General features: G+C 36.8%; 1 protein-coding gene across 49 annotated transcripts in view; it reads left to right on the top strand.

Moving 5' to 3' along the window:
* RIMS2 (regulating synaptic membrane exocytosis 2) overlaps positions 1–26,432 on the top strand; it is a 572,125-nt gene that overhangs the window by 274,411 nt on the left and 271,282 nt on the right. For all 49 annotated transcript variants that reach the window (XM_067711534.1, XM_067711541.1, XM_067711531.1 and 46 more), the window contains one exon: positions 2,671–3,596. In XM_067711534.1, coding sequence (XP_067567635.1) covers positions 2,671–3,596 — 926 coding nt within the window. The remainder of the gene's footprint in view (positions 1–2,670; positions 3,597–26,432) is intronic.

Genomic DNA, 26,432 nt, shown 5'->3' with positions numbered 1-26,432 from the left:
GAGAAACACTAGCCTTACTCTTGAAACAGTATCAATTTGTTTATATTAAATTAGATTTATGAATAACACATTTTTAGAGAAAATATATTTATTAACTTAGATTGAAAAAACTTGTTATATTATTTTAAACATACTGAAATGAATTTGAATTCCTAACATAAATTCTACATCTAATCTAATGGATGTTAGATGGTCAGTTTGAGAAGGAACTAATTTAATTGCTTATTCTTTAGAGTTCCCTAGAGAAATTCTCACTTAGTATATATATTTTTAGTATAGTTAGTACTAAGTAGCTAGTTAATGAGATGTGAGTATATTGAAAATTGGTACTAGTCAGTTAATTACATCTTGATAAGAGCATCCTTATTTTTGGCGATGCTTTAAGCTTTCATTTAGGCATATTAACTTGATGAAGTTGTGGTATCAATATCATAAGATCATAATCTCTAAGAAATGAAAGAAGGTTTTAGAATCATTCAGCTTCTTATAAGGGTCATCTCTTAATCATTCCTGTATTCCTAATCTATATTATAGTGTGCGGCATTTAGTTCTTACCTAATACATATTTGTTAAAATAATATTTGAGTTAATGTGTATAATCTATGTCTCTCACTTTAAAGCACAGACTCTCAAAGATTAAATGGCTTTATAGGTTCAAGTAACTGGTTAATAGCAGAAGTAGGACTAAGAAACCCAGATCGCTTAACTCTAGTGTTCTTTTCATGATACATTGCTACCATACTAGAGTATTTTTTCTTTATTCATATGTATAAAAATAATGACAAAAAGTAAAATGAATTATGCATAACAGACACATAAATAGGATATTGTGTAGGTTAATACTGTATAATTTATTTTGAGTGCTCTGTTTTGATTGTATATTTTAAACTGTAGGAATCTATGGTATTATGTAACAATTGGAACCTAAAAGATTTGTAATTAAGTCCTAAATGTTTTATATGTAAATGTAAAAACAAAAAGCGCATACACTTGCTTAATCATAAAACATTTAAGGGAACAGGCCAGCTCCTTCATTTACTGCAATACTTTTCCCTTTATGGCTCTAGGTTAGAGTCAACCCTAGCAATGCACGTGTGTGAGATTTGAAAGGTAGAAGAGTTATAGAAACCGTAATTGTCAAGCAGAGTTGTTGGCAGGCAGATAGGCAGATGTGAAAGTCTTAGTGGCTCCTAGATGAAACTCCTTTTAATTGACCACCCTAATGCTGTAGGCAGCTGAGGTAATTGGTGGCAAATTCCTCAAGACTTTTCGAATTCACAGCAGTTTCCTAATGACCATTTTGAGAACCCTGTCTTTGGTTCTCCAGGCTAAGAACAGCATTATCTTCTCTGACCTTCATTCCTTAGCAGGTTCAACAGTTGTGTAGTTTTGATTTCTAGATTGAGACCCTGACTCCCTGGAAAACCTAGAGTGACTTTTGTTTCTGTTAAGGAACCCTAACTGATGCATTAGCAGACTGCATTCCAGATATGGGGGAAAGGGACTAGGTGATACAAAAGAGGATTGAGAGGAGAATGATGCTGCTGCTGGGTTGGGTCACTCCATGTGTATCCTTTCTCTGCTCTTTCTTTTGGAATCAAGAAAATATTGTCTAAGAAATTCTCAACTGAGCTATCTAATCTTGGTCATCTTTAACTTCATCTGACCCCACTATTTCACTTGTCCTGGCAAAATCTCTGTAACAGTTATTCTAAACCTTTTCTGTCATCTTCAGGATTCCAGTTCCATTGCTTCTTGTGGCTAGTGATTGCCATTATCTGAGTTTGTGCCAGAGAAGAGGACAGCATGAATATTTTGTTGGCAAAGAGTATGATATGTGATTGCAAGTTCTACCAGATTGTACTGGTGTTAGAGGGGCACGTTGAAAACTTAACAAACACTCTCTTCTTCTGGGTCTGTAAGGACATATTAGGAGTCAGCTGTGAAGACAGAGAAGTGTCGTGGAGCTGGCCTTAATTTAATGAAGATGGAATAAAAATAGCAGATCTTTCTGACTTCTTTTTTAAATGAACAAATCATTATAGTTGGTATTTATTTAAATTGATTATCTCAAGTTAGAGCAGTAAAGGATTGGAGATATAATGATAAGATGAAGATTTAGATGAACTGATACTAGGAGTGATCTAGGTAGATGTTGAATGAAAAATGATTTTTAAGAGCCAGCCCTTAGTTTCAGTTGAAAGCATTCAACTCTTGAGCTGGATCAGTTTGGCTTCATCACGTTTTCAAGTGACTATGAAATCAAGGTGTCAGGAATGGAGAGAAAGGAAGATGGAATTTTTCTAAGCTTCTGAATAACAATTGGGAGATAGCTTCAGTGTATTGAGCCAAGCAAAGAAATTAGAATAAAAGTTCTTTTGCTGCAGTAGAGTATGATGTTGATTATCTAATTTCAGGACCAATGTATATTCCATATGGGCATGCCAGGCATTTAAGAAGCATATTAAAAGTACTTTTTAAATTTCCTATTTGAACTGAATAAAATGAATATTAGTAAAACTTTTGTTATGGTCTGATTTTTAAATGAAATTTTAAAAAAAGGAGCAAAAGAAGTATTTGAATTTATCCATCAACCTGCCAGTGAATCAGTAAAATGTGAAATTGCCTAAATTCTTCTCTTTTCCTCATTCTTTTTCTTTGGTTACTTAGGAAACGAAGTCCATCAGTGTCCAGAGATCAGAATAGAAGATACGACCAAAGGGAAGAAAGAGAAGAATATTCACAGTATGCTACTTCGGACAGCGCGATGCCTAGATCTCCATCAGATTATGCTGATAGGAGGTCTCAACGTGAACCTCAGTTTTATGAAGAGTCTGATCATATAAATTATAGGGACTCCAACAGGAGAAGTCATAGACATTCCAAAGAATATATTGTAGATGATGAGGATGCAGAGAGCAGAGATGAATATGAAAGACAAAGGAGAGAGGAGGAATACCAGGCACGCTATCGAAGTGATCCGAATTTGGCCCGTTATCCAGTAAAGCCACAGCCCTATGAAGAACAAATGCGTATCCATGCTGAAGTGTCACGAGCCAGGCATGAGAGAAGGCACAGTGATGTTTCTTTAGCAAATGCTGAACTGGAAGACTCCAGGATTTCTATGCTAAGGATGGAACGACCATCAAGGCAAAGATCTGTATCTGAACGTAGAGCTGCCATGGAAAATCAGCGATCTTATTCAATGGAAAGAACTCGAGAGGCTCAGGGACCAAGTTCTTATCCACAAAGGACCACAAACCATAGTCCTCCTACCCCCCGGAGGAGTCCAATACCCATTGATAGACCAGACATGAGACGTACTGACTCGCTAAGGAAACAACAGCACTTAGATCCTAGCTCTGCTGTAAGGAAAACAAAACGTGAAAAAATGGAAACAATGTTAAGGAACGATTCTCTCAGTTCTGACCAGTCAGAGTCAGTGAGACCTCCACCACCAAAGCCTCATAAATCAAAGAAAGGAGGTAAAATGCGCCAGGTTTCATTGAGCAGTTCAGAGGAGGAATTAGCTTCTACGCCGGAATATACAAGTTGCGATGATGTTGAGATTGAAAGTGAAAGTGTAAGTGAAAAAGGTAAGCACTATATTCTAATCACACATTTTCCTGTAATTCATTAGATAAGGGTTTTCTTTTTAGGTTGTATTTCTGAGTAGACATTTAATTGTTAGACATTTCTACTTTTACTTTTAAGTTCTTTAATGATGCTGGTTATGTGAAGAAAATTTCAAGTTATAAAAAGTGAATATTTTCGGTAATTCATGTAGTAGGAAAGTCTACTGACATTTTTAAGAATTGGTTTTTGCTTTGTTTCTGAAAATGTTCTTGCATCACTTGATGGCATATTTAAAAATACCTATTAGCTGTAGTTGTAAAAATACCATTTTTTGTGTGTTTCCGTTTAAAAGGAGCAATACGTTTACTATAGAACATCTGAAAAATTGCTCAGTGTAAAGAATGAAATACAAGCTATCCACAATCCTTTCCCCCATATATAGCTATTGCTAATATTTTGTTGTATTTTCTTCCCTTTTTCCAATGCATGTGTATTTTACAAATCTACAAAATTGGTATCATACTATATAATTTTGTATCCTGATTTTTTTCAGTTGATATCATACCATTAACTTTTCTCCAAGCCTTTAGATGTTCTTCAGAAATGTTTTAAATGGCTGCACTGATGTTCTATCATAAGGCTGTACCACAAACTATTCATCTATCTGGGGTCATTGCAGTTGCTTCCAGTGGCTGGTATAAATAATATTATAATGGCTATCTTTATACATAATTTTTTGCCTGTTTTCTGAGTATTTCACAAATACATATTTGTGCTTTGATTCTTTTAAACTTTTAATTCAGATTACCAACCTGCTCTCCAGAAGGATTATAACACTCCATTCTCCTGTCAGATGTGCTTGAGTTTTCAGTCTTGATAAACCACATTTTTGCCATTTGAATAGACCACAAAAAATAGTATCTGTCGGGCTTCCCTGGTGGCACAGTGCTTGAGAGTCCGCCTGCCGATGCAGGGGACACGGGTTCGTGCCCCGGTCTGGGAAGATCCCACATGCCGCAGAGCGGCTGGGCCCGTGAGCCATGGCCACTGAGCCTATGCATCTGGAGCCTGTGCTCCGCAATGGGAGAGGCCACAGCAGTGAGAGGCCTGCGTACCGCAAAAAAAAAAAAATAGTGTCTGTCATTTTAATTTGAATTTTATTGTGAAGATGAAAGTTTTGTATGTTTATTGGTGTTTGATATATTCTTCTATGAATTGTCTTGTTTATTGCTTTTATTTCTTCTACCCATTGTCCTATTGGGTATTAATTAGTTTTGCTCTTATTGGTTTATAAGATATTTTTGTATGGTTAGAATTTAACCCATTTAACTGTCATCTGTTCCAAATGTATTTCCCATTTTGATGTTTAGCTACTAATTTTCTTTGGTCATTTGGAAATACTGAATTTAGTATAGCTAAGTCTTTGCATATTTGGTGATTTTTTCCCATTCCTTTTAACCCTAGAAACTCTTTATTCATCCCCAAATCAGTTGAATATTTAACTGTATACTTCTCATGTTTTTATTTTTTTTTTAACTTTATAATATTTCTGTAATTTATTTTGGTGAATACCACAATACACCTGATAGATATCTAAGCATATTAAGAAGCTAAACTAACTCAAAATTAATTTGTAAGTGCATAGCCAGAAGGTAGATTTACAAATAGGAATAAAGGAGAGTTTTTTGTTTCTTGATAAATTGCAACATGTAAAATGTTTAAGATAGTAATTCCTTCTAGTTGCAAAAATATTTCCTTGTTAATTATAGATAAAACACTATGTTAAGCATTTGCCTAAAGAAAAAGGATTGAGAGAGAGTCATGGACATATACACACTAACAAACGTAGTAAGGTAGACAGCTAGTGGGAAGCAGCCGCATGGCACAGGGATATTGGCTCGGTGCTTTGTGACAGCCTGGAGGGGTGGGATAGGGAGGGTGGGAGGGAGGGAGATGCAAGAGGGAAGACATATGGGAACATATGTATATGTATAACTGATTCACTTTGTTATAAAGCAGAAACTAACACACCATCGTAAAGCAATTATACCCCAATAAAGATGTTAAAAAAATAAAAAATAAAAAAATAAAAATAAAAAAGAAAAAGGATTGTTTTTAATGGAAAACTTAGTATCCAAGAAACATATCTAGTATATATCAAGGGAAAAATATTACAGATTTCAGTTTGTGGGATATTTGAGAGGGTGTTTAGCTAGCTGCATGAAAAATTAAAAGCAGAGTTAAATTATAGACTAGTTGTTGAAGTTAGTATGGTAAATAGGAAATGTTAACCTTTAACTTACATTGAAGTCTCTGTTAAATTGAACTAGAATATAGTAGATGATGCCTAGATATTGCTATTTAGAATAGCTTTAAAATTTTAATGATGAAATTGGTTCAATGTATAGAAAAATACAAAGCTTTGTGAAGGACATATTGCTATTAATTGATAAGAGGCATATCAGAGCAAATACCCTAATGGTGTTACAAATGTTTTACAAACCAATTTTATTTGACTTATAAAAGCATTGAAATAGCATAAAAGTTGGGTCTAAGTCTATTTCAGTATTTTGAGAAGTATACAGTAGATTCATTCATTCTTTATATCATTCAACTAAAAGATATTAAATATCAATAATTATAGTACTAGAGTATGAAACATGAACTATGAAAGCATTTCCTATCACCCTAGAATTGCAGCTTTGTGGAACAGGAGTAAGAACTGTGCTGAAAATTTGACTGCATTTATGCTAGCTGACTCATCCAAGAAAATTGTACGTAGGATGGAATTTTGTTTTTGTTAGCTTGATCTTGGAGCTGTCTGTTTTCCTTTCTAGGATGTATCCATGAGAAGGGCTTCTTGAGGAATTACTTGGGATATGGGGAGATGTGTTTCAAAGCAAAAGGGCAGCTCAAATTATTGCCATCCTTAACCCCATTCTCCCTGGTACTGCTTATCTGCCTCTTTTTGTAGGGCTTAGGTTGGTAAAGATCTCTTTCAGGAGCAAATAAAGTCAGCCTGACACAATAAGCATGGAATCCTAGAGTGCAAGAATGTTGGTAACTCTTTCAACAGAGGATCTAATTAAATATAAGTGAAGGTTTCATTTCATAGGGATCTAAGATGCTCCTGATACTTTTGTCCAAGTCTTGAAATCTATAATTACCTTAATTCATGGAATGGATTGTTGAAAAAAATAGTAAGATCATGAAAACTGTGAACTTTAATGAATGATCAAGATGATAAGAAAAGTTAGACTGTATGTAAGATGAAGGACATCAAAAAAAGGAAACTAAAAGAGAACAAAAGGATGCTAAAATTCTAGGTTTAGAATAAATGAGTATGAATGGAATACATTTCAGTCTCTTCAAACCAAATGCATTTTAGATATGATTATATATGTAGAACCTAGAAAAATGGTACAGATGAACCGGTTTGCAGGGCAGAAATAGAGACACAGATGTAGAGAACAAACATATGGACACCAAGGGGGGAAAGTGGCGGGGGGGGGGTGGTGGTGGGATGCATTGGGAGATTGGGATTGACATGTATACACTGATGTGTATAAAATGGATAACTAATAAGAACCTACTGTAAAAAAAATAAATTAAATTTAAAAATTTAAAAAAATAGATATGATTATATTTTACACAGTAGTACACATATTCAAAAGTGTGTGTGTGCGTGCGTGAATGTGCACACAATGTTCAAAGAGTCAGCAGTTCAATCAAGTTTAAATTTTTTTCTTACAGATGATTGTAAAAGCCACTTTATATCAGCATATCCTACTCTATACATGTTGAGAATTTTTTAAAGAAAAACTTTATTTCCCATGGGACCATTGCCCTTTGCTTTGTTATTAAGGATACCTAGGTTTTGATTAACCTAGAATTTGGGCCTCATATCCTATTCTTGAGATAGTAGAGGGGGCAAGTCTCCAAATTTTACTGAGGAAACAGGAAATATGTGTTTCTAATTTTAAACTTTATGTATTTTTTCAAAGAAATAATAAGTGACAATACATTATATCTTTTTATATATTTGATTCAGCAAATTTAAGGAGCCAGTTCCAGCCACTAAGCTAGGTACTTGGATCCTGTGGTATAAAAGACATATGCCTATTTTTGTTTTGCTTTAATCTGGGAAAGTTTTAAAATTTCACCTTTATTTTTGGAGAATAATTTCTTTGGATATAGGATTCTTGGTTGACAGAGTTTTTTCCCCTCTCTCAGTACTTTGCATATGTCATTGCAGTTTTTTCTGGTGATAAGAGGCTTACCTTCCGATGGGTCGCTGCTGTGTCTGCATAGTCTAATTGCCAGCTAGAGATTTGGACAGAAATTGTGATCAAATATTCTCAGCTTTTAAGGCTTTCACCCTCTGCTAATCAATCTGTGTGTAGTGTTGGGGACACATTCGGAGTTCAGCTAGTTTTCAAGTCACTTGCTTGGATTTTACTTTTTACCGGAATATCTCAGGATCTACCCTGAACATGGTATAATTTCCTAGTCAATATGATATGTGTGGAGAGTTTATCAAGTTTTCTTTCTGTGGGTTTCTCATTTCCAGGGCTTCCCTGTCAAATTCTGGCTGGTCTGCTATTCACCGTATGTGCGACTGCAATCTGAGGCTAGCTAAGCTGCTGGTTCTCTCTTTCTTTCCTATTGGGTTTGCTTCTTCTAGCTGACAGAGCCATGGGTTTTCACCCCACCCCAAGTCAAGTAGCAAAGCTGCTGGTTTTCCCAGCCAGTCTTGTGCTGCTGAAACTATTGATCCTTTATGTATGTATACCAGAAGGGGGCTGTGGGAGCAGCTCCAGGTAAGAAGGTAACAGACTTCTGTTGTTATTTTCTGAAACTCTAGCATTTTTCTCAATTTTTTAATGTAGCTTTGTTTGATTTCCACAGCCATGCAATTGTTGTTCTTGACAATTTCATCCAAGCTTCTACTTGGTTTTTTGTACCAAGAACTAGTTGACAGTACAAGCCACTGAGCCAGAAGTTCTTCCTTTGTCATGATTTTGTGAGTCTGGAACTCAGGCAGGGTTCAGTTGTGTAATTTTCTTCTTCATAGAGTGTTATGTGGAGTATAGTCAAAAATACTGTAATAATTTTATATGGTGACAGATGGTAATGAGACTTACTGTGTTGATCATTTTGTAATATATAAAAATATTGAATCACTATGTTGTGCACCTGAAACTAATACAATATTGCAAGTCAATTATACTTCAATAAAATATAAAATGAAATAAAACAGGGATGTAATGTGTTAAATAAAAAATAAGGATGCAGGATGATGCATCCTTATTTTTTATTTAATCTTTACCAGTTGGGGAGGGTATTTTCAGAGGTTTCCAGTTGGCCCATTACGATAGTTTTTGTTTATTTGTTTGTTTTTTAGGCCGCACCATGCGGCATGCGGGATCTTAGTTCCCCGACCAGGGATCGAACCCGTGCTCCCTGCAGTGGAAGTGTGGAGTCCTAACCACTGGACCGCCAGGGTAGTCCCCATTATGATAGTCCTTAATCCCACAGGCCAAGGAATATTAGTTCTTCCAAATGCCAAATCTGTCTGTTTGGGGACTGCTGTAATTACCACTGTTAGAACTTGATAAATTAGTAACAACACCTGTGAGGGAATAAGGGCAGAAAGACTTTGAAGAGGAAGTTAAATTGTGAACAGATACCTCAACCAATCCCACAGGAGTTTGAAGCTGGTGTAGATCTTCAGAGATGACCTAACTGAGGCAGGGGCCAGGAGGGCTCCATATGGCTGCCCCCTGGGGAGGGAGCATAACTTCTTGGGTAAAGGACTCAGCTATGAGCACTGAGCATGCAACACTTGGGGGCAGCTTGAGGAATTAGTGCAGTTCTGAGGGGTTCATACGGGTGGTATACAACAACATCCACTAAGATTTTGTTCTGAGTATTGTCCCCTTGTGTTTACAAGAGGGATATAACAATTTTAAGCATCCTGTACTCAAATACCCATTTGAAACTGAGAGAAACTTTTCTAGAAGCCTCCTCTGTATACTTCTTCATGTGTTTTTTGGGCCATAATTGTTACTCATGCCAGTTCCTAACTAATCGCTAGCAATGGAGTTAGAATTATCAAGATTGGCTTAGAGTTCATAGTTCTAAGGGGATAGGAAGTAATTGTTGGGTAGAGAACCAATTATGCCTGCCAAAAGTGTTCATTGTAAGGGTTATAATAGTGCAAAACTGGAGAAGTCTATTTGAAGTTTTGATAATTATGGAGGCTATGGTAGCAAGGAAGATTATCCAGGCTATAATGTAAACTTATTTTAGAAACTGAATTAAAAGTTATATCTGCTATGTTAAAATGAGATATGCATATGGAACTAGAAAGAAATAAGGATAAATTAGAAGTTTGGGGGGCAACAGTTTGTAAAAAAAATTTTTAAGTAGAATTTCATTAGTATGGCCATAATGTTTATGTAATAAAAATGATAAAAGGAAACGGTTAACTAAGTTGTCTTAACTGTATTCCATCTTTAGTGATCATCCGCCATGCACTCTCAGAGTACGTATCAAAAAATATTGTGAATATAATCTTATGCATTAGGTAGGTCATGCTTAATGCCTAAAAAATGTGAAAAAACCCCTTTATTTACTTTATAACAACATTCATTTCCCGATAACATTTTCCTCACAACACCATCAAATTTTCTAGGGTGTTGACTTTTTTTATGCTTTATGCTTCATCTTTATATTTGCATTAAAATTCAAATAAAATTAAACTAGTCATTCATTTACTATCTCCGTTTGATATGCATACCTTACCCAGATCACATAGCCTCCCAGAATCTTTACAAGCTGGAAATAAGCATTTAACTTGTAACAGTCCTTTCAGGAAGTTTCTCAAGACTAACATTTTAATGGAATCTAATAGGACAATTCATTACTTGAGAAAACTTTTGACAGGCTACTTAAGTGATTACTATATCCAATAGATGCAAAACATTTTTTAAAAATGTTGATATCAAAATATAGCAAGCAGTCTCCTAGTTGATTTATTTTTATTTTCTGTCATATGCAATGCTACTCTGCACAAAAGAGGAATTGCATTATAGTGTAAAATGGCCACTAGCACAAAATAAAAATTTCAAAAGGAAACTTTTCGTCTCCAAAATATCAGTAACATTAATGAATTAAGATCTCTGATTCACATATTCGTTTGCAAATATTATATAAAATAATAAATGCTTTTTAAGGTATGCTGTATAAAATTTTTCCCTTTTCTGCTTATTTATTAAAAACTGAAATGAATGCACTTGTGGTGTTGATATTACCAAACTGCTATATTGGAATACATTTATTTGTAGTGAAAATGTGTACCATCTTTAAATAAGACAACTTTGATTTTGAATTACAGGCCAGGCAAGTATATTCAAATGTAGGTATCAATAGTATATTCTGACCATTGGTTAACTTCTGTTGATTGAGAAGTTTGACATTCACTTTGACAGATTTATTTGAATGAAATAGTAAACAAAAATAAACTAAATGCTGGCTAAATAGTCTTCATCTAATTTATTTTGAGACAACTGCAGTTGTTTCTGTGATCCAGTTATACTTACCTATATTTGGAAAAATTACTTGTCATTGCACTTTGCTTCTTTTATTACCCTTTTGTGAGCTGGTTCATATGCCCCCACCATGTGCTCTGTCTCCCTCTCTGTCCTTCCTCTTTTTCTCTGTATCTCTCTGCTTCCCACTGAGGCTTTCCTGTTCCCCATCTCTTTCTCTTTTGCTCCTCTGTTATCTACCCCCACTTCATGCACTTGACACTTTTGTGTGGTGCCTTCAGTCAAGATTTGTTATATTTCAGGTAGTCTCGTAAATTGTGTATCCTTTTCTTTTAATCCAACCTACCTTTATAATATAAATCTATTTTGTTCAAATCACATATCGAGGAACAGATTCTATTAATTAAATACTTCTAACGCTAGAAAATTAGAAGGGCTAGTGTAGGTACTTTTTGTTTAATAGTAGGCTACCTTGAGAACTCACAGAAAAGGAAAATATGTTGTACAACCAAATGCCCATTCCCCTTCACCCCCTCCCCTGCAGATTCCCTTTTGGTAGACTTTATATGAAATTAAGATTGTATTTAAGTGTGAATTTCCCCATGACGCAAGACTTTTAATATCAGCTTGATTACCGCACACAATTTGAATTATATTAAGTAACTAGTATTAGAAGTACATAATGCCACCATTCTATGTTTGAATTTACATGCTATTTATTAATAGTAGCCTTGACTGCTTTAGGTGTTGGAAAGCTTTTAAATTTGTTCAGAAAAAAGTATAACATAGTTATTTAGTTTTATGAATTATAACTGATAGAGCCCATTAAAACTCATTGTCTTATTATGAAAATATATTGATTTAGGAAAGCATGCTTACCATTTGCTAATATTTTTTCCTGATTTTATTCTATTTTGTAGTGGTTTCCAGTAGTTAAAAATTGTATAAATATGATTTTAAAAATATTTGTAAGAGTGAAGACCCAAATCAAATGATTGATATTCAAATTATAAATGCTAAGTAAAGATTAGCAGAAGAGAAATGAAAATTAGAATTAATTAATAATGCAAAAGTCATTAAAGAGAAATAACTGTTAGGTTTCAGATATGATGAGTTTGGTAAGAATCTAGCTTAACTCATGAAACATATGGTGATGTGAAAGAAAGCATATTTCTGCTTAAACTTCCATAAGATACAGATTATAATACCGATATTTTCTCAAACCTCACTCTCAAATTCTGTTTAATCAGTAGGAAAAAAATGTATTTCATGCCTATTGTGTGCCTTATGCTGTGCTAAGTGTTATGTGTAAGATGAGCACAGCGTGATCTCTGCTCGAGAGAGATGCATGTAGGCAAACAAGAGGAATACAATATGTTAGATATGAAATAATTTAATACGAGACATCGATGTAATTTAGAGAAGGTATCGATAATTCTACCTTGACTTATCAGGAAGGACTTTACAGAGGAGTTGCTATGTGCATTGAGTTTTGAAGGTTGAATAGAATTTTCCAAGAGAACAAAGCAGGTATCGGATGGGGATAGGTGGTCATTCTACACATTGGTGTATAACAATTATGTCAGTAAGAACAGTTTTTATGGAGAACTGACTGTTTGCCAGTCACTGCTTGACATTGGAGGGGGGCAAAGATGAAGAAAGACATTTCCTTTCCTTAAGAAATTAGTAAGCCTTTGAGGAGCTAATGTGGTTGATAGGTTTATTAATTATCCTTTTTTAGAGAGAAGCAATATGGTATATTAGAGCGATGGGTTGAAAATACACACACCAGGTTCTTTTCAAGGCTTTGCCAGTGATCCCATTGTAATCTTAGGAAGGTTATTTAACTTTCTGGTCTTTAATTTCCTCTCAAAAATAAAGAAAATAGACTCAATGTGTTAAAAACTATGCCAAATGGAGCACCAGATTTCTTTTTCTTTGTTTTGAATTTTATTTTATTTATTTTTTATACAGCAGTTTCTTATTAGTTATCTTTTATACATATTAGTGTATACATGTCAATCCCAATCTCCCAATTCATCCCACCACCACCACCACCACCACCCACCCCCAGCTTTCCCCCCTTGGTGTCCATACATTTGTTCTCTACATATGTGTCTCTATTTCTGCCCTGCAAACTGGTTCATCTGTACCACTTTTCTAGGTTCCACATATATGCGTTAATATACGATATTTGTTTTTCTCTTTCTGACTTCACTCTGTATGACAGTCTCTAGATCCATCCACCTCACTACAAATAACTCAATTTTGTTCCTTTTTGTGGCTGAGTAATATTCCATTGTATATATTTACCACATCTTCTTTATCCATTCATCTGTCTATGGGCGTTTAGGTTGCTTCCATGACCTGGCTATTGTAAATAGTGCTGCAATGAACATTGGGGTGCATGTGTCTTTTTGAATTATGGTTTTCTCTGGGTGTATGCCCAGCAGTGGGATTGCTGGGTCATATGGTAATTCTATTTTTAGTTTTTTAAGGAATCTCCATACTGTTCTCCATAGTGGCTGTATCAATTTACATTCTCACCAACAGTGCAAGAGGGTTCCCTTTTCTCCACACCCTCTCCAGCATTTGTTGCTTGTAGATTTTCTGATGATGCCCATTCTAACTGGTGTGAGGTGATACCTCATTGTAGTTTTGATTTGCATTTCTCTAATAATTAGTGATGTTGAGCAGCTTTTCATTTGCTTCTTGGGCATCTGTATGTCTTCTTTGGAGAAATATCTGTTTAGGTCTTCTGCCCATTTCTTGATTGGGTTGTATATTGAGCTGCATTAGCTGTTTATATATTTTGGAGATTAATCCTTTGTCCGTTGATTCATTTGCAAATATTTTCTCCCATTCTGACGTTGTCTTTTCATCTTGTTTGTAGTTTCCTTTGCTGTGCAAAGCTTTGAAGTTTCATTAGGTCCCATTTGTTTATTTTTGTTTTTATTTCTATTCCTCTAGGAGGTGGATCAAAAAAAAATCTTGCTGTGATTTATGTCAAAGAGTGTTCTTCCTGTGTTTTTCTCTAAGAGTTTTATTGTGTCTGGTCTTAACGTTTAGGTCTTTAATTCATTTTGAGTTTATTTTTATGTATGGTGTTAGGGAGTGTTCTGATTTCATTCTTTTACAGGTAATTGTCCAGTTTTCTCAGCACCACTTATTGCAGAGACTGTCTTTTCTCCATTGTATATTCTTGCCTCCTTTGTCATAGATTAGTTTTGACCATAGCTGCGTGGGTTTACCTCTGAGCTTTCTATCCTGTTCCATTGTTCTATATTTCTGTTTTTGTGCCAGTACCATATTGTCTTGATTACTGTAGCTTTGTAGTATAGTCTGAAGTCAGGGAGTCTGATTCCTCCAGCTCTGTTTTTTTCCCTCAAGACTGCTTTGGCTATTCAGTGTCTTCTGTGTCTCCGTACAAATTTTAAGATTTTCTGTTCTAGTTCTGTAAAAAATGCCACTGGTAATTTGATAGGGATTGCATTGAATCTGTAGATTGCTTTGGGTAGTATAGACATTTTCACAATATTGGTGCTTCCAATCCAACAACATGGTATATCTCTCCATCTGTTTGTATCATCTTTAATTTCTTTCATCAGTGTCTTACAGTTTTCTGAGTACAGGTCTTTTACCTTCTTAGGTAGGTTTATTCCTAGGTATTTTATTCTTTTTATTGCAATGGTGAATGGGATTGTTTCCTTAATTTCTCTTTCTGATCTTTCGTTGTTAGTGTATAGGAATGCAAGAGATTTCTGTGCATTAATTTTGTATCTTGCAACTTTACCAAATTCACTAATTATCTCTAGTAGTTTTCTGGTGGCATCTTTAGGATTCTCTATGTATAGTATCATGTCATCTGCAAACAGTGACAGTTTAACTTCTTCTTTTCCAATTTATATTCCTTTTATTTCCTTTTCTTCTCTGATTTCTGTGGCTAGGACTTCCAAAACTGTGTTGAATAATAGTGGCAAGAGTGGACATCCTTGTCCTTTTCCTGATCTTCGAGGAAATGCTTTCAGTTTTTCACCATTGAGAATGATGTTTGCTGTGGGTTTGTCATATATGGCCTTTATTATGTTTAGTTAGGTTCCCTCTGTGCCCACTTTCTGGAGAGTTTTTTATCATAAATGGGTGTTGAATTTTGTCAAAAGCTTTTTCTGAATCTATTGAGATGATCATATGGCTTTTCTTCTTCAATTTGTTAATATGGTGTATCACATTGATTGATTTACGTATATTGAAGAATCTTTGCATCCCTGGGATAAGTCCCACTTGATCATGGTGTGTGATCCTTTTAATGTGTTGTTGGATTCTGTTTGCTAGTATTTTGTTGGGGATTTTTGCATCTATATTCATCGGTGATATTGGTCTGTAATTTACAATGGACACCGCAGAAATACAAAGCATCATAAGAGACTACTACAAGCAACTCTGTGCCAATAAAATGGACAACCAGGAAGAAATGGACAAATTCTTAGAAAGGTATAACCTTCCAAGACTGAACCAGGAAGAAATAGAAAATATGAGTAAACCAATCACAAGTAATGAAATTGTGATTAAAAATCTTCCAACAAACAAAAGTCCAGGACCAGATGGCTTCACAGGTGAATTCTATCAAACATTTACAGAAGAGCTAACACCAATCCTTCTCAAACTCTTCCAAACAATTGCAGAGGAAGGAACACTCCCAAACTCATTCTATGAGGCCACCATCACCCTGATACCAAAACCAGAGCATCAGATTTCTGTGGTAATGTTTCAGGAACTGCTGAAGAAGGTCAGAGAGCATGGGTGACTATCAGGGATCTTCCACTTTGTTTCAACCAAATTTTGCTCTTAATCACTTTTATATTAGGGAGTTCTGTTAGGAAAGAGACTCCACTGCATAAAGAAGTGTGAAAATGACGACTTGATATTTTAGTTCATCAACAAATTTATTCAATTAATTTTTGTGTTCCAGGCACTTCTATGTGTGCCAGAGGCTACAACAGTTAAACAAACAAACAAACAAAAAATAGGCAAATTTCCTGAGGTCAAAGAAGTAGTAAGACGCCAGATCATATAGGGCTTTGTAAGTCATTGCAAGAACTTTGGCTTTCATTCTAAATGAGATGAGAAACCAGATGACTTCATCTCATTTACCTTTTGAGGAGTACTCTTGATGCTGTGTTGAAAACAGATTTGAGAGGGGCAAAGATGAATTCAGGGAGACCAGTTATGTGGCTAATCCAATACCTAATGAGAGACGATGGTTGTTTGTACCAACTTGGTAGTAGTGGAAGTGAAGGGAGGTAATCAGATTTTGGATATATTTTGGAAGCACAGGCAGCAGAATTTTCTGATGGTTTAGAGATGGGTGTGACAGTAAGAGAGGAGTAAGTTAAGGATTACTGCAAAGATTTTTGCCTAAGCAAATTGAAGCAAAGAGTCGCCATTAATTAACAAGGAAATTGTGGCAGACACAGATTTTTGGGAGAGTGCAGGGAGGATCAGCCATTCAGTTTCGTACATATTGTTCAATTTTCCTATTAGATATCTAGTGGAGGTGGTGAGTAACCTAGCAGATATACTAATCTGGAGCTCACTGGCATGGTTAGGTTTGGATACATACATTTGGAAGTCATCAATATATGTATGATATTTAAAGCCAGGCAGCTGGAAGAGATTACTAGGGGAGTATGTTTCTAGGAAAAAGAAGAGATTGCAGGATTAACCTGGGGAATACTCCCACAATTAGAAGAGGATGAGAAAAAGATATTCTGGATATCCCAGAATCCAACTAAAGAAAGGATTTCAAGGGGAGATCAGCTCGGTGCTTTGTGACCACCTAGAGGGGTGGGATAGGCAGGGTGGGAGGGAGACGCAAGATGGAGGGGATATGGGGATATATGTATACATATAGTTGATTCACTTTGTTATACAGCAGGAACTAACACACCATTGTAAAGCACTTATACTCCAATAAAGATGTTAAAAAAAGAAGTATTGATTGTGTCAGTTGTTGCTTAGGAGTCAAATTCGATGTGGATTGATTGATCATTAACCACTAGATTTAGCAATGCAGGAACAGATTGCTCGTGTTGGTCACCTTGACAGGAGCACTTTTAGTGTAGTGGTGGAGTTGGAAGTCTGAAGTGGGCTCAAGAAATAAAGGAAAGGAAGGAATCGGAAATAGTACAGACAGCTCTTTTGGGGAGTTTTGCTGTAGAGAGGAACAACAACAAAAAAGGAATTGATGGCTAGAGAGAGGGATTTTTAAAAGATAGGAGATAAGACAGCATGTCTGTGTTCTCATAGCAGTGATAGCAAGGGGAAATTTGTTGATGCTGGAGAGAGAGAGGACAATTGTTTGAACCTTATCCTTAAGTAATGAAAGATGATAGGATTTAGTGCATTAGTAGGTGGGATGACTTGCTAAAGGGACAGGAGCAGTGTGTTTATAATAATAGGAAGGAAGGCAGAAAATAAGAAAACAGATACATGTTTGATAAATATGGTTGGTTCTAAACCATATTTAGCGTGGAATGTCTCATCTAATTTTTTTCTTTTTTTCTGGAAATGGAAAAGGTAGCAGGACCATTATCTGAGAATCAGGATCAGGGGAGGAGGTTAAAGTTCTATGGATAGAAAAAATATGAAATTCTTTTCTAGGAGAATGGAGATGATAATGAATTAAGGAAATGTAGTACAATTACCTGGAAGCAATAAGAACTGACCTGGAATTAGTGGTTATAAATTTTCATGGCGACTAGTTAGTGTGGTTTTGTGTTTTTCTCTAGATATGTGTATTTCTTACACATAGATTCACAGCTCCCAAGGTATGTGTCCTGAGAGAGACTGAGGAAGAAACCGTGCTGTCCTTTTAAACCTAGCCTCAGAAGACAGAAGTGTTACTTCTACCACACTCTGTTGGTCCTAGATCTTCCTGGGTTCAAGGAGAGGGAATATAGACATTGTCCTCTCAGTAGAGGGATGTCATTGTCACATTTTAAGAAGAACATGTGGAATGGGGTATGTAATGGTGTAGCCACCTTTGGAAAATACAATCCACTAAAGTGTTTATCCCAATTCCTGGCACAGAGTAAGTACTCAATAAGTGTCATTATTATTATTAAATAAAACCTGAAATGAGGCCTCAATTCTGGATAAGTACCTTAGGGTGGTAGTGGTACCATAGCAGGTTATCATGTATAGTTATTCAATCAGTCTTTTATTCACTAATCACACTGTATTAGAAGGGAAAGGATCTTTGCAAAATGGTTCGCTTTGTAAAATGATTGGCTTCAGGTCATAATCCAGTTCATGGCCTGGATTTTGATTCTTGTCTTCTGATTCATAATTCTCTTTGAGTAGCTCTTGGGATTAAGTATAGTATTTCATCAAATCTACACATTTTCCCCACAGTTTTATCATCTCCGAAATTAGGACAGAATTGCAGCATTTTATTTTTTTCCCTTGGTAATACATACAGCAATCAATGTTGTCTTACATCTGATGAAATTAGTTATGTGAATTGATAATAAAGATCAACAATTCCCAAACATTTTTTACAATATGAAACATAATTCATACTCAGGCCTTAATGCTTTCCTACTGATGGGCAATTTCTAATTTCTTTTGGTAGTTTTACTCCTTTCCTTTCCCTCTTACTTAAGACATTAACTGAGATTTACATTAATATAGATGCAAAGTTGAAATTATTCTAATTTAAGATTTACTCTATTTTAAAAATTGGTTTGTAAACTATGTTACTTTATCAGTAGTAGCATTACTTGTGACACACTTTACAACTGTGTTACAACATAGTGGTTGAGAACTACTGATCCAGATCATGAAACAATATCCAATTACAGATCTAGGAAAAGGTTACTTGTTAATAATCTACTATCTGCCATTTCCCAAATATATTATATATATTCATATTGGCAGCAGTAGTTTGATATATTCTCTTTTCTCTGCCAGGATTGTCCAGTTGTTTTCCTCTAAAAAAGTAAAATCCTCCAATAAGTAAAATCTTACTGCATCTCTCAAGGTACAGTTTAAATATCACCTCTATAGTGAAGCATTTCTTTTTTTTTTTTTTTTTTAAGATTTATTTATTTATTTTATTTTATTTTTTTATGTTTTTATTTTTTTCAATTTTTTAATTTTTTTTAAACATCTTTATTGGGGTATAATTGCTTTACAATGGTGTGTTAGTTTCTGCTTTATAACAAAGTGAATCAGTTATACATATACATATGTTCCCATATGTCTTCCCTCTTGCGTCTCCCTCCCTCCCTCCCTCCCTATCCCACCCCTCCAGGCTGTCACAAAGCACCGAGCCAATATCCCTGTGCCATGCGGCTGCTTCCCACTAGCTATCTACCTTACTACATTTGTTAGTGTGTATATGTCCATGACTCTCTCTCGCCCCGTCACAGCTCACCCTTCCCCCTCCCCAGAACCTCAAGTCCGTTCTCTAGGAGGTCTGCGTCTTTATTCCTGCCTTACCCCTAGGTTCTTCATGACATTTTTTTTTCTTAAATTCCATATATATGTGTTAGCATACGGTATTTGTCTTTTTCTTTCTGACTTACTTCACTGTGTATGACAGACTCTAGGTCTATCCACCTCATTACAAATAGCTCAATTTCGTTTCTTTTTATGGCTGAGTAATATTCCATTGTATATATGTGCCACATCTTCTTTATCCATTCATCCGATGATGGGCACTTAGGTTGTTTCCATCTCTGGGCTATTGTAAATAGAGCTGCAATGAACATTTTGGTACATGACTCTTTTTGAATTTCGGTTTTCTCAGGGTATATGCCCAGTAGTGGGATTGCTGGGTCATATGGTAGTTCTATTTGTAGTTTTTTAAGGAACCTCCATACTGTTCTCCATAGTGGCTGAACCAATTCACAATCCCACCAGCAGTGCAAGAGGGTTCCCTTTTCTCCACACCCTCTCCAGCATTTATTGTTTCTAGATTTTTTGATGATGGCCATTCTGACTGGTGTGAGATGATATCTCATTGTAGTTTTGATTTGCATTTCTCTAATGATTAATGATGTTGAGCATTCTTTCATGTGTTTGTTGGCAGTCTGTATATCTTCTTTGGAGAAATGTCTATTTAGGTCTTCTGCCCATTTTTGGATTGGGTTGTTTGTTTTTTTGTTATTGAGCTGCATGAGCTGCTTGTAAATTTTGGAGATTAATCCTTTGTCGGTTGCTTCATTTGCAAATATTTTCTCCCATTCTGAGGGTTGTCTTTTGGTCTTGTTTATGGTTTCCTTTGCTGTGCAAAAGCTTTGAAGTTTCATTAGGTCCCATTTGTTTATTTTTGTTTTTATTTCCATTACTCTAGGAGGTGGGTCAGAAAGAATCTTGCTGTGATTTATGTCATAGAGTGTTCTGCCTATGTTTTCCTCTAAGAGTTTGATAGTTTCTGGCCTTATATTTAGGTCTTTAATCCATTTTGAGCTTATTTTTGTGTATGGTGTTAGGGAGTGATCTAATCTCATACTTTTACATGTACCTGTCCAGTTTTCCCAGCACCACTTATTGAAGAGGCTCTCCTTTCTCCACTGTACATTCCTGCCACCTTTATCAAAGATAAGGTGTCCATATGTGCATGGGTTTATCTCTGGGCTTTCTATCCTGTTCCATTGATCTATCTTTCTGTTTTTGTGCCAGTACCATACCGTCTTGATAACTGTAGCTTTGTAGTATAGTCTGAAGTCAGGGAGCCTGATTCCTCCAGTTCCTTTTTTTGTTCTCAAGATTGCTTTGGCTATTCGGGGTCTTTTGTGTTTCCATACAAATTGCGAAATTTTTTGTTCTAGTTCTGTGAAAAATGCCAGTGGTAGTTTGATAGGGATTGCATTGAATCTATAGATTGCTTTGGGTAGTAGAGTCATTTTCACAATGTTGATTCTTCCAATCCAAGAACATGGTATATGTCTCCATCTATTTGTATCATCTTTAATTTCTTTCATCAGTGTCTTATAATTTTCTGCATACAGGTCTTTTGTCTCCTTAGGTAGGTTTATTCCTAGATATTTTATTCTTTTTGTTGCAATGGTAAATGGGAGTGTTTTCTTGATTTCACTTTCAGATTTTTCATCATTAGTATATAGGAATGCCAGAGATTTCTGTGCATTAATTTTGTATCCTGCCACTTTACCAAATTCATTGATTAGCTCTAGTAGTTTTCTGGTAGCATCTTTAGGATTCTCTATGTATAGGATCATGTCATCTGCAAACAGTGACAGCTTTACTTCTTTTTTTCCGATTTGGATTCCTTTTATTTCCTTCTCTTCTCTGATTGCTGTGGCTAAAACTTCCAAAACTATGTTGAATAAGAGTGGTGAGAGTGGGCACCCTTGTCTTGTTCCTGATCTTAGTGGAAATGCTTTCAGTTTTTCACCATTGAGGATGATGTTTGCTGTGGGCTTGTCGTATATGGCCTTTATTATGTTGAGGAAAGTTCCCTCTATGCCTACTTTCTGCAGGGTTTTTATCATAAATGGGTGTTGAATTTTGTCAAAAGCTTTCTCTGCATCTATTGAGATGATCATATGGTTTTTCTCCTTCAATTTGTTAATATGGTTTATCACATTGATAGATTTGTGTATATTGAAGAATCCTTGCATTCCTGGAATAAACCCCACTTGATCATGGTGTATGATCCTTTTAATGTTCTGTTGGATTCTATTTGCTAGTATTTTGTTGAGGATTTTTGCATCTATGTTCATCAGTGATATTGGTCTGTAGTTTTCTTTCTTTGTGACATCCTTGCCTGGTTTTGGTATCAAGGTGATGGTGGCCTCGTAGAAGGAGTTTGGGAGTGTTCCTCCCTCTGCTATATTTTGGAAGAGTTTGAGAAGGATAGGTGTTAGCTCTCCTCTAAATGTTTGATAGAATTCGCCTGTGAAGCCATCTGGTCCTGGGCTATTCTTTGTTGGAAGATTGTTAATCACAGTTTCAATTTCAGTGCTTGTGATTGGTCTGTTCATATTTTCTATTTCTTCCTGATTCAGTCTTGGCAGGTTGTGCATTTCTAAGAATTTGTCCATTTCTTCCAGATTGTCCATTTTATTGGCATAGAGTTGCTTGTAGTAATCTGTCATGATCTCTTTTATTTCTGCAGTGTCAGTTGTTACCTCTCCTTTTTCATTTCTAATTCTATTGATTTGAGTGTTCTCCCTTTTTTTCTTGATGAGTCTGGCTAATGGTTTATCAATTTTGTTTATCTTCTCAAAGAACCAGCTTTTAGTTTTATTGATCTTTGCTATTGTTTCCTTCATTTCTTTTTCATTTATTTCTGATCTGATTTTTATAATTTCTTTCCTTCTGCTAGCTTTGGGGTTTTTTTGTTCTTCTTTCTCTAATTGCTTGAGGTGCAAGGTTAGGTTGTTTATTCTAGATGTTTCCTGCTTCTTAAGGTGGGCTTGTATTGCTATAAACTTCCCCCTTAGAACTGCTTTTGCTGCATCCCACAGGTTTTGGGTCGTTGTGTCTCCATTGTCATTTGTTTCTAGGTATTTTTTGATTTCCTCTTTGATTTCTTCAGTGATCACTTCATTATTAAGTAGTGTATTGTTTAGCCTCCATGTGTTTGTATTTTTTACAGATCTTTTCCTGTAATTGATATCTAGTCTCATGGCGTTGTGGTCAGAAAAGATACTTGATACAATTTCAGTTTTCTTAAATTTACCAAGGCTTGATTTGTGACCCAAGATATGATCTATCCTGGAGAATGTTCCATGAGCACTTGAGAAAAATGTGTATTCTGTTGTTTTTGGATGGAGTGTCCTATAAATATCAATTAAGTCCATCTCGTTTAATGTATCATTTAAAGCTTGTGTTTCCTTATTTATTTTCATTTTGGATGATCTGTCCATGGGTGAAAGTGGGGTGTTTAAGTCCCCTACTATGAATGTGTTACTGTCGATTTCCCCTTTTATGGCTGTTAGTATTTGCCTTATGTATTGAGGTGCTCCTATGTTGGGTGCATAAATATTTACAATTGTTATATCTTCTTCTTGGATCGATCCCTTGATCATTATGTAGTGTCCTTCTTTGTTTCTTCTAATAGTCCTTATTTTAAAGTCTATTTAGTCTGATATGAGAATTGCTACTCCAGCTTTCTTTTGGTTTCCATTTGCATGGAATATCTTTTTCCATCCCCTTACTTTCAGTCTGTATGTGTCTCTAGGTCTGAAGTGGGTCTCTTGTAGACAGCATATATATGAGTCTTGTTTTTGTATCCATTCAGCTAATCTGTGTCTTTTGGTGGGAGCATTTAGTCCATTTACATTTAAGGTAATTATCGATATGTATGTTCCTATTCCCATTTTCTAAATTGTTTTGGGTTCGTTATTATAGGTCTTTTCCTTCTCTTGTGTTTCTTGCCTAGAGAAGATCCTTTAGCATTTGTTGTAAAGCTGGTTTGGTGGGGCTGAACTCTCTGAGCTTTTGCTTGTCTGTAAAGGTTTTAATTTCTCCATCAAATCTGAATGAGATCCTTGCTGGGTAGAGTAGTCTTGGCTGCAGGTTTTTCTCCTTCATCACTTTCAGCATGTCCTGCCACTCCCTTCTGGCTTGTAGGGTTTCTGCTGAGAGATCAGCTGTTAACCTTATGGGGATTCCCTTATGTGTTATTTGTTGTTTTTCCCTTGCTGCTTTTAATATGTTTTCTTTGTATTTAATTTTTGACAGTTTGATTAATATGTGTCTTGGCGTATTTCTCCTTGTATTTATCCTGTATGGGACTCTCTGTGCTTCCTGGACTTGATTAACTATTTCCTTTCCCATATTAGGGAAGTTTTCAACTATAATCTCTTCAAATATTTTCTCAGTCCCTTTCTTTTTCTCTTCTTCTTCTGGAACCCCTATAATTCGAATGTTGGTGCGTTTAATGTTGTCCCAGAGGTCTCTGAGACTGTCCTCAGTTCTTTTCATTCTTTTTTCTTTATTCTGCTCTGCAGTAGTTATTTCCAGTATTTTATCTTCCAGGTCACTTATCCGTTCTTCTGCCTCAGTTATTCTGCTATTGATCCCATCTAGAGTATTTTTAATTTCATTTATTGTGTTGTTCATCGTTGCTTGTTTCATCTTTAGTTCTTCTAGGTCCTTGTTAACTGATTCTTGCATTTTGTCCATTTTGTTGTCCATTCTATCTCCAAGATTTCGGATCAACCTTACTATCATTATTCTGAATTCTTTTTCAGGTAGACTGCCTATTTCCTCTTCATTTGTTAGGTCTGGTGCATTTTTATCTTGCTCCTTTATCTGCTGTGTGTTTTTCTGTTTTCTCATTTTGCTTATCTTACTGTGTTTGGGGTCTCCTTTTTGCAGGCTGCAGGTTCGTAGTTCCTCCTGTTTTTGATGTCTGTCTCCAGTGGCTAAGGTTGGTTCAGTGGGTTGTGTAGGCTTCCTGGTGGAGGGGACTAGTGCCTGTGTTGTGGTGGATGAGGCTGGATCTTGTCTCTCTAGTGGGCAGGTTCACGTCTGGTGGTGTGTTTTGGGGTGTCTGTGGCCTTATTATGATTTTAGGCAGCCTCTCTGCTAATGGGTGGGGTTGTGTTCCTGTTTTGCTAGTTGTTTGGCACAGGTTGTCCAGCACTGTGGCTTGCTGGTCGTTGAGTGAAGCTGGGTGCTGGTGTTAAGATGGAGGTCTCTGGGAGATTTTCGCCGTTTGATATTATGTGGAGCTGGGAGGTCTCTTGTGGACCAGTGTCCTGAAGTTGGCTCTCCTACCTCAGAGGCAGAGCCCTGACTCCTGGCTGGAGCACCAAGAGCCTTTCATCCACACGGCTCAGAATAAAAGGGAGAAAAAGTAGAGGGAATTAGTAGAAGTATGAGGAAAGGAAGAAGGAAAGGCGAGAAGGAAGGAGGGAAGGAAGGAAGGAAGGAAGAAAGAAAGAAAGAAGCAAAGAAGGAAGGAAGGCAAGAAGGAACGAAAGGAGGGAGGGAGGGAGGGAGGAAGGAAGGAAGGAGGGAAAGAAGGAAAAACAGAAAGAAGATACAGTAAAAATAAAATAAAGTATAATAAAGTTATTGAATTAAAAAATTCTTATTTAGAAAAAAAAAAAGGGACGGATAGAACCTTAGGACAAATGTTGGAAGCAAAGCTATACAGACAAAATCTTACACAGAAGCGTACACATACACCCTCACTAAAAGAGGTAAAGGGGGAAAAATCATAAATCTTGCTGTCAGAGACCACCTCCTCAATTTGGGATGATTCGTTGTCTAAAGGAGGGAAGGAAGGAAGGAAAGAAAGAAAGAAAGAAAGGACGAAGGTAAAGTATAATAACGTTCTTAAAATTAAAATTGATTATTAAGAAAAAAAATTTTAAGAAAAAACCATGGACGGATAGAATCCTAGGACAAATGGTGGAAGCAAGACTATACAGACAAGATCTCACACAGAAGCATACACATACACATTCACAAAAAGAGGAATAGGGAAAAAAAATCATAGATCTTGCTCCCAAAGTCTACCTCCTTAATTTGGGATGATTGGCTGTCTATTCATGTATTCCACAGATGCAGGGCACATCAGGTTGATTGTGGAGCTTTAATCCGCTGCTTCTGAGGCTGCTGGGAGAGATTTCCCTTTCTCTTCTTTGGTCTCACAGCTCACAGGGGCTCAGCTTTGGATTTGGCCCTGCCTCTGCGTGTAGGTCGCTGGAGGGCGTCTGTTTTTTGCTCAGACAGGACGGGGTTAAAGGAGCCGCTGATTCGGGGGTTCTGGCGTACTGAGGCCGGCGGGGAGGGAGGGGCACGGAATGCGGGGCGGGCCTGCGGCGGCAAAGTCCGGCGTGACCCTGCAGCAGCCCGAGGTCCGCCGTGCGCTCTCCCGGGGAAGTCGTCCCCGGATCCCGGGAACCCGGTAGTGGCGGGCTGCACAGGCTCCGCGGAAGAGGGGCGTGGAGAGCGACCTGCGCTTGCACACAGGCCCCTTGGTGGCGGGAGCAGCAGCCCCAACGTCTCCCGCCCGCCTCTGGGGTCCGCGCCTCCAGCCGCGGCTTGCGCCCGTCTCTGGCGTCCGCGCCCTCAGCCGCGGCTCGCGCCCGTCTCTGGGGTCCGCGCTTTCAGCCGCGGCTCGCGCCCGTCTCTGTGGTTCGCGCTTTCAGCCGCGGCTCGCGCCCGTCTCTGGGGTTCGCGCTTTTAGCCGCGGCTCGCGCCCGTCTCTGGAGTTCCTTTAAGCAGCGTTCTTAAACCCTTCTCCTCACGCACCAGGAAACAAAGAGGGAAGAAAAAGTCTCTTGCCTCTTCGGCAGGTGCAGACTTTTCCCCGGA

Source organism: Pseudorca crassidens, chromosome 17, assembly GCF_039906515.1.
Source record: "Pseudorca crassidens isolate mPseCra1 chromosome 17, mPseCra1.hap1, whole genome shotgun sequence".
Taxonomy (NCBI): domain Eukaryota; kingdom Metazoa; phylum Chordata; class Mammalia; order Artiodactyla; family Delphinidae; genus Pseudorca; species Pseudorca crassidens.
Note: the sequence above shows the minus strand (reverse complement) of the source record. Positions and strands in the feature narration are given on the sequence as shown.